The 9,655-nt window shown below is 44.1% G+C and overlaps 1 protein-coding gene across 1 annotated transcript; it reads left to right on the top strand.

Annotated features, from left to right (window-relative positions):
- The first annotated feature begins 6,737 nt into the window (after positions 1–6,737).
- Positions 6,738–8,799, top strand: LOC111966888 (potassium channel subfamily K member 15-like). The gene is made up of 2 exons (XM_023991842.2): positions 6,738–7,029; positions 7,340–8,799. Exons 1-2 carry the CDS (start codon positions 6,747–6,749, stop codon positions 8,353–8,355), a joined length of 1,299 nt encoding a protein of 432 aa, XP_023847610.1. The 5' UTR covers positions 6,738–6,746; the 3' UTR covers positions 8,356–8,799.
- Positions 8,800–9,655: the final 856 nt, after the last annotated feature.

Genomic DNA, 9,655 nt, shown 5'->3' with positions numbered 1-9,655 from the left:
GAAGAGAGACGCAGACGAGAGACGCGAGGAGAGGAAGAGAGAGAGACAGAGAGAGAGAGAGAGACGAGAAGAGAGAGAGAGAGAGAGAGAGACGAGAGAGAGACGAGAGAGATGAGAGAGAGAGAGAGAGAGAGACGAGAGAGCAGAGACTCCCCCCCTCGTCGTGCCTGGGAAAGAGGAAGGCCGCAGGGCAGAGAGAGGAAGAAGAGAACGGCCAAGTAAGAGAAAGGCCAGGGGGATATGAGGTTATAGACGAGTATAAAAGAGTCGCCCAGAGGCGAGGAGCGGGCAGAGGTGGGTCGCCTGAGGATCGGGAATTAACCGGCAGAAGCGAGGGACGGGTGCGGGGAGGGAGGGGGAAGCCAGGAGAAAGAGTGAGCCAGGTGATGCCGATGTTCCATATTGTGGTAAGCGACGAGGCGAACTTATCATTATCTGACTGACCTAAACCTTACGTATGATCCGAGTATGATATCAGCTGATTCTAAGAACAATCCATTTTTACTTTCACACTATTACATCTCTTCAAGTTTTAGACAAGGAAGCTGAACCAATGAAAATGAAAGCTAGCCCTGCGCAAAGAATGGACATCACAGAGAGAATCCAACAGTATATTGTGCTGAGGAAACTGGTGAGGAGAAAGACGCATATTAATTGTCATAAAACAATTCTGAGGGCAAGTAACTTACAGGTCGAAATGTTACTGGGGAGTTCATTGTCGAAAATATGTAGATGTTGCGAGACGAACTAATTCCTACGCGGGAGGTACGAGCGGGAGCAGACCGTCGCCATCCTCGTTGGATCGGAAGAAAGCGGACGTCGTCGAGGCGGTCAACGTCCACCTCGCCTTTTCCTTGCCTGAACATCACCCCGACGATCCACTTTTCATTCTGATCGACATTTTGTTGCTACCTTGTTTTTTACACAGCACTGTTTCATCGACGACCCATCTACATTTCATTATTCTTACACCCCTCTGGTATTCCCCCCATGTTTGTCGTGGGCGTGTTTTTTTTTATTGTAGGCGATGGAGAACAAAGACGTATCTTAACGCGACCTGGGGAGAGATCGAGAATGAATGAATTGTTAAGTGACGAGGCGATTGTCTCATTAATTACATACGCTCTCCCTCCTTTCTCTCTCTCTCGACATCTACTATAGGTGCTTGGTTAACAAACTCTCACAGTCTCCCTCTTTACCTTTTCACCTGGCTGGATGTCAGTAGATATATCCCTTGTCTAATCCCTTTCCCTACTTTGGTCTTGTCTCATGACATCCTTTTCTTATTCTCTCTGTTCCTCTCATCTCCCTGCATGGCACCTCTCTCTACTCCTCGCTCCCCAGTTTATTTATTTCCTAAAGTTTGACTTATCCCAAGGAGCTTAATTTATTCTAAGCTCTCCTCCGCTGTGCCACATTTACATTTCATTTCCAGGAGTTGATGATGGATAAGCTTTGCTGGGTAGAGAAGGATGCCTCCAGGCTCACAGCCCTCTTTTCATTGCCCGACGCCTCGTCCTCTTATCTTGAGAAAGGTGTGACGGCACAGCGATTCACCACGCCGCCACAGACTTTAAAGACCTCTGTCTGAAGTGGCTTGGGGGAGAGATTGGAGAATATTATTAGATTTGAAAGAGAAGATATCTGGTGTCACCTTTGAAAAGGATGAATCTATCAACAGCCTTCAGACTGTGTCTGTTATGGATGTGTGGGAGAATAATAATTTGTTGAAAAAGGTTGACACCTGCTCTACACATTCATCAGCGCTGGGATTATAGGTTCCAGTTTTCAGGTGTAAAAGACATTGAACAGAGAGACAACATCTTCAGGGTAAAGTGGTGCCAACTGAGTGGTGCCAACTGAGTGGTGCCAACTGGGTGGAAGGATGAAGCAGACTTTATGTTCCCATTTTCAAGCCCTGTCAAATGCAACAAATATTTGCTGTGATGTTTCAGACATGTTTATGAACTCAAGGTCAACACTGTTTGTGCTGTCACAGTGAGGCCTGATGCGCATCACGCATTGTTTTAAAGAGCAGATATTTCACACAGTTTGTTTACAATGTTTTCGATGGAGTGTCTCTTTTTCTAACGACACTTTGATCCCATGTACCTGCCCCTTTTCCTCCCTCCCTCACTACTACCCCGGTGAATAGATTAAATCCCTAGCTTACTCCGCTACAGCTCCCTCCCTGACGCCAGCAGCCACAGAGAAGGAGAGAGAAAGGCATAGGGGAATCGACGGGTTGCTGTTAGCGCCGCAAGGCGCTTCTGTTATCACTGGAGATGTAATTGATTTGGTGTGAGCCGCTTTGAATTACAACTGGGACTCAAGCGCGCTGCCTCAGCCACTTAACACCGAGTAACGCAACGCAACCACACAAACAATACAGCTGCAATACTCTGACGCTGCTTGTTTCAGTAGAGAATGTTCTAACGCTCAACTCTTTTCCCCCTCATTTCACTGTTAATATTTCCCTTTTCCTACCAAAATATGTAATTCTTAGTGGAGGGGGGGATTTGAGTTCAGCTCAAGCAGTTTTGTTGCTCGGTGGGATGGATGTCATTGTGGTTTGGATAAATAAAGCCCTGATCAAGCCTGTGGTGCTGGTCTGAGTTACTATAGCAACCGCTATCACCTGTAGGTTTCCAGTCACTGAGCAAACACACACGCACACATGTAATAATGGATATAGCCTAATTAAAATATGAACGGGTAACATTTTGGTACAGTGGCCCTTGTATCTCAAAATGTCTTGCAACTCATCTGAAAAAAAAAATCTAAAATACAAAAATCACCATGTAACTCCCATACAGTCATAACATGTAAGAATACTTACCACATTCACTGTCTCAGAGGAGAATAGAGGAATGACTGAGGCAATTTGATACTGGGGATGATTGTGTGGCTTTGGTAGGGATTTCAGGAGTGATGGTGGAAAATGGAAATGGCCTCAGATAGGCTTGGCTGAGCTCTTTGATAGTCGCTCAACTGTCATTGATTCTGCGCTTTATAGCCAAATAAACCCTTCATTCAACTGAAAGCATGAAGTCAAACCTGTTCATCTCTAGGCTAAATCACAACCATAACATCTGTGCCCATTTAATAAAATGTGCTTATCACATATTAAACTAATGAAATGAAACCTTTTGGCACATAAGCTGAAGTTCTGGAATAACTGCACAAAAAGAGCAAGCATGTTGCCTGGAACAAAATTATAGAGCATCTGGCTTTTTGAAGATTTTTCCAGGAATAAACACAGCATGTGTTTTAATTTGTCTCTGCTGGAGCTGCGAGCGTGGGAAGGGAGGGATCACTGGGCTATAAAACATATCAAAACGGCACAGGGATGTTCATTCTGTTGCCCTGGTGACTGAACTGAATATAGGCCTATTGCGTTTCTAGTATAGTAGCAGAGCTATAGAAATCAATGAGAAAAGTAACACACTGCTGCTAATGAACAGTGTAAGCTAGTTATCGTACTTGAATAGCCCGCAAGTACAATATTTTTACTCTGGCCATTGGTGACGGTGAAGTTTAGCCTACAACAGTCACTCTAATAGGGGCCAGTGCACATACGTTCTAATTTGGATTGAATCTAAACTAGCAATACTTGGAACATGGTCACTGGTTCCATAGCCTATTTGGTTTACAGGCTGCTACACCTCCGATTTAATTTATGGTCTATAAATCGCAGTGGCAGTCTCCTAAAGACGCGGGCGTCACATCGATCCACCGGGTAGGCCATTAAGTGGGCCTCTTTAAGAATCATCTGAGCCAGCACCACCGGTCATCACTTGGAATAATACATTAACGGAGTAGCCACTGAGTCCCGCGCACACGCTTCACAAATCAAGGCAATCAAAGCAGTGCAAACGGAAAAGACCGGAGCCTCTCTTTATCTCCCTGGGATGGGAGTTGTAGATTCATTTACGCGTTGGGCATTTATAGACATAGGCATATGCTATGGATAAGACAGGAGTGCCACGTTGCATATACAATCAAGGCGGCACAGGTGTGTCAGATTAATTTGAGGTTTGTAAAAATCTAATTCTTAAATGGATTAAGGTCACTTATTTGACGTTCAGAAATGTTTTGCTGTGTTTGCAAGAAAATCATGACTTATCTTAGACCACTTGGGATATGAAATGTGTTATTTTGGGAGTCATTTGGTTTAGACGAGACTAAGTTCCAATGCGCAGCCTCGGTCAGACCGCCTATGCACGCCTCCACTAGTTGCTGTCCTTGGTGCTGAATGCTTTCATTCGGAGATTCAGCACTCTGTCAATATTGAGTGAGAGAGAGTGCTCATTAACATGCTTTTTCGCTTTCCGTGGGCGCGCAGAGATTTATGTTACAATTTCTTATCTGTGGGTTTCTAGGGTTGTGTTGGGACACAGAGAAACTTGTTGAATGTGGGTAGGCTTGGATACTCCAACAGAAAACCAGGCTGCATATATATACAGTACAAGTCAAAAGTGTGGACACACAAACTCATTCAAGGGTTTTGCTTTATTTTTTACTATTTTCTACATTGTAGAATAACAGTGAAGACATCAACACTATGAAATAACACATACTACATATCATGTAGCAACCAAAAAAGCGTTAAACAAATCAAAATATGATTCTTCAAAGAAGCCACCCTTTGCCTTGATGACAGCTTTGCACACTCTTGGCATTCTCTCAAACAGCTTCACCTGGAATGCCTTTCCAACAGTCTTGAAGGAGTTCCCACATATGCTGAGCACTTGTTGGCTGCTTTTCCTTCACTCTGCAGTCCAACTCATCCCAAAACACTTCAATTGGTTTGAGGTTGGGTGATTGTGGAGGCCAGGTCATCTGATGCAGCACTCCATGACTCTCCTACTTGGTCAAATAGTCCTTACACAGCCTGGAGGTGTGTTGGGTCATTGTTCTGTTGAAAAACAAGTGATAATCCCACTAAGCGCAAACCAGATGGGATGGCGTATCGCTGCAGAATGCTGTGGTAGCCATGTTGGTGTGCCTTGAATTCTAAATAAATCACTGACAGTGTCACCAGCAAAGCATCCCCACACTATCACACCTCCTCCTCCATGCTTCACGGTGGGAACCACACATACGGAGATCATCCGTTCACCTGTTCTGCATCTCACAAAGACACGGCGGTTGGAAACAAAAATCTCAAATTTGGACTCATCAGACCAAAGGACAGATTTCCACCGGTCTTATGTCCATTGCTTGTGTTTCTTGGCCCAAGCAAGTCTCTTCTTCTTATTGGTGTCCTTAAGTAGTGGTTTCTTTGTAGCAATTCGACCATGAAGGCCTGATTCAAGCAATCTCCTCTGAAAAGTGGATGTTGAGATGTGTCTGTTACTTGAACTCTGTGAAACATTTATTTGGGCTGTAATTTCTGAACCTGGTAACTCTAATGAACTTATCCTCTGCAGCAGAGGTAACTCTGGGCCTTTCTTTCCTATGGCGGTCCTCATGAGAGCCAGTTTCATCATCGCTCTTGATGGTTTTTGCAATGGCACTTGTAAAAACTTTAAGTTTTTAAATGCTTTATGGATTGACTGACCTTCACGTCTGAAAGTAATGATGGACTGTCGTTTCTCTTTGCTTATTTTAGCTGTTCTTGCCATAATATGGACTTGGTCTTTTACCAAATAGGGCTATCTTCTGTATACCCCCACTACCTTGTCACAACACAACTGATTGGCTCAAGTGCATTAATCCTTGTGTTGTTTTAAGGGAAGCTGGTTGAGAGAATGCCACGAGTGTGCAAAGCTGTCAACAAGGTAAAGGGTGGCTACTTTGAAAAATCTCACATAAAAAAAAAATATTTTGATTTGTTAAACTCTTTTTTGGTTACTACATGATTCCATATGTGTTATTTCATAGCTTTGATGTCTTCACTATTATTATGCAATGTAGTAAAAATAAAGAAAAACCCTTGAATGAGTAGGTGTGTCCAAACTTTGGATTGGTATGTATATATATTTAAACCAATCAAACTTGATTTATATAGCACATTTCTTACAACAAATGCATTTCGAGGTGCTTAACAAATAAATGAATAAAAGGTGAGAAAAATTAAACTCAACGTTTCTATGCAAATATAAAATCAATAGGCTATATACTTGAATAAAAATTAAGAATTAAGAAATACATTAAAATAGTAAAACAATAATAAAATAACAGTGGATATAATCGGTATTTTGTTTTGTAAATGTATAGGCCTATATATGTTTTTTGATAAGAGGCAACAGTATGCATTTTGCATGAGATTGAAGTCAAACATTTTCAAATTTAGTCTATAGCCTCTCCATATCACGGCATGCACAACGCTGGAGAAATTTATATTTTGGACAGAATCTCAAAAATCTCGCGAGCATTGATTCTCTCTAAACGTTCTACAATATGCAAAGAATACAAATTATGATTGAGAAACTGCTGGAAAATGTTGGGAATATTTTAGATGTCATTGACAGCAATGCACAGTGAATCCACGTAGCCTAGCCTTAGGACTTGGCGTGCATTTTGTTTGAAGGGGAAAAGAACACAACGTACTGTACATTACATTCCATTCACTTTCTCTCTTATCTGTTTGCGCGTCCTTCCAACACCACTGCTGCTGGATTCTACGCAACAGCCAGAGGGGGCGAAAGAGGTGGACGACAGTGAGCACCACTACCACCTGTAAGGGTGCGTCTGCTCTCTCAGAGATCCGGCTGAGTGTTTCGGCTCCGAGGGCTTGAAAGATGAAGAAGCAGAATGTGCGGACCCTCTCTCTCATCCTCTGCATGTTTTCCTACCTGCTGGTGGGAGCCGCGGTGTTCGACGCGCTTGAATCAGAGACGGAGAGCTCCCGCCGACGCATCCTGGAGCTGAAGCGCACCGAGATGAAGAAGAAGTACCGGTTGTCCGAGGACGACTACCGGCAGATCGAGCAGGTGGTGCTGCAAGCGGAGCCCCACCACGCCGGGAGACAGTGGAAATTCGCCGGGTCTTTCTACTTTGCCATCACGGTCATCACCACCATTGGCAAGTTTTGCTTGCTTCAACTACTTTTGTTATGTCTGAGTGTGTTGCAGGTGTCAGGAAATGGTTTTCTAAATACAGTGTCTGCAGTGTTCTGCATAGGTGAATAGCCTACTGTGCAGAAGTTAGGGATGTTCAATTTGCATTGCAGGTAGCCAATGGCCTATTTTAAAGTGTAATTTAATAAATTGAACAGAATACTGTAGTATGTACTTCCTTATTCTCTGCATTCCTTAGCCATTGGCTTCAAAAGCCCCAGTATTGGTCTACAATCACCTACAGTAAAGAGTAACTGTGGCATCTATCTCCACAGGTTATGGCCATGCAGCTCCAGGCACAGATGCTGGGAAGGTCTTTTGCATGTTCTATGCTGTGCTGGGCATCCCTCTTACCCTGGTCATGTTCCAGAGCCTGGGCGAGAGGATGAACACGTTCGTCCGCTACCTCCTGCGCAGGGCCAAGCAGTGCCTGGGGTTACGGAGGACTGAGGTGTCCATGGAGAACATGGTCTCGGTGGGCTTCCTGTCCTGCATCGGCACTCTGTGTGTCGGGGCAGCAGCCTTCTCCCACTACGAGGGCTGGACCTTCTTCCACGCCTACTACTACTGCTTTATCACGCTCACCACCATTGGGTTTGGGGACTTTGTGGCCCTGCAGAAGAAGGAGGACCTCCAGGAGAAGACGCCCTATGTGGCCTTCAGCTTCATGTACATCCTGGTKGGRYTGACAGTGATMGGAGCCTTCCTCAACCTGGTRGTGCTGCGCTTCCTCACCATGAACACAGAGGACGAGAGGAGGGACGCCCAGGAGAGGGCCTCCATCAAGAGAGAGAGGGGCCTGCTGACCATGGGGCTCCATGGAGGAGGACCAGGGCAGGGCAGAGGAGTGCTTAGGATCAGGGAGAGGGACAGGATGGGGCAGAGCCGCAGTCACAGCAACCTTTTCCGGCCCATGGAGGAGGGCACCAGCCGCACTAACCTCATCACCTCCCCAGTGGAGGAGCAGAAGGAGAGGGACAGGGCCAGGGGAGCACCCTGCAAACAGAGGCTGCACTTACAGCTGCATGGCACAGGCAGACTAAGGACAGAGTCCCCCCTGGGCTCCCTGTGCTCCTGTATGTGCTACCGTCTGGGGGTGTGTGACAGCCCCTTGCCTTCCCGCAGCGAGCACCACGGGTGTAACATTAACTCTGTCTCCTACAGCTCCATCTCCTACAGGACCCAAGGCTGCTCCCCCAGGGACAACACAGGACTCTCGTCCCCAGGGAACACACTCTCGCCTCGGCACAGCTTCAAGGAGTACCCCCACTCCCGGAGGAAGTCAGTGTAGCACCACGTTGGGACAGAATCTTTGTTTGTACAGGTTGGATTAATATAGTATTTCATACATATATTTTGAATACACTACAGAGACAAAGTATTGTAGTACACTACAGATGCACACTCATTAGAGGATTCATTGTTGTAAATGATTGGCAGAGGCAATATAATCTGTTTTATCACAGGAATTTTAGAACCTATTTTCCCTGATTAGATGATTACAATGCTGTATTTCTACTAAGGAGTTAAGTTGTTCTTTCATTATAGCCACTGGAGATTTGTCTTGTGAATCAATTCACTTACCATTGTAATACTCTGTTAGTCTTTTGATTGTGCCCTAATAGTTCTTTCTCCTAGATAGTTTATGAGAATTATCTGCATTTTAGTTTTTGTTGTTGCATGCAAATAAGAGTGAGATGCATGGTTAAGATGATGCACATGGCATGATAATTAAGAAAATGGTTATAGTGATGCAAATGACTATATTTAGGTATTATTATTGTTTTTTAAGTAGCACACACACACACACACACACACACACACACACACAACACACACACACACACACACACACACACACACACACACACACACACACACACACAACACACACTGCCTTCAGAAAATATTCACACCCCTTGACCTTTTTCAAACTGTTGTGGTTGTATAGCCTGAATTGAACCCAATAGCCCATAATGTCAAAGTCGAATAATGTTTTTTTTGTTGACATTTTTACAAATTAATAAAAAATGAAAAGCTGACCCCAAGTATTCAACCCCTTTGTTATGGCAAGCCTAAAGATGTTCAGGAGTAAAAATGTGCTTAGCATGTCAGATAATAAGTTGCATGGACTCAATAATAGGGTTTAACATGATTTTTTAATGACAACGTCATCTCTATACCCGACACATACAATTATCAAGCAGTGAATTTCAAACACAGATTCAACCAAAAAGACCAGGAAGGTTTTCCAATGTCTCGCAAAGAAGGGCACTTATTGGTAGATGGGTAAACATAAAAAAGCAGACATTGAATATCCCTTTGAGCATGGTGAAGTCATTAATTACACTTTGGATGATGTATCAATACACACAGTCATTACAAAGATACAGGCGTCCTTCCTAACTCAGTTGCCGGAGAGGAAGGAAACTGCTCAGACATTTCACCATGAGGTCAACAGTTACAGAGTTTCATGGCTGTGATAGGATAACACTGAGGATGGCTCAACAACATTGCAGTTACTCCACAATACTAACCCAATTGACAGTGTGAAAATATGGAAGCTTGTACAGAATAGAAATATTCCAAAA

This window comes from Salvelinus sp. IW2-2015, linkage group LG7, assembly GCF_002910315.2.
Source record: "Salvelinus sp. IW2-2015 linkage group LG7, ASM291031v2, whole genome shotgun sequence".
NCBI lineage: Eukaryota > Metazoa > Chordata > Actinopteri > Salmoniformes > Salmonidae > Salvelinus > Salvelinus sp. IW2-2015.
This window is presented reverse-complemented; position numbering and strand designations above follow the sequence as displayed.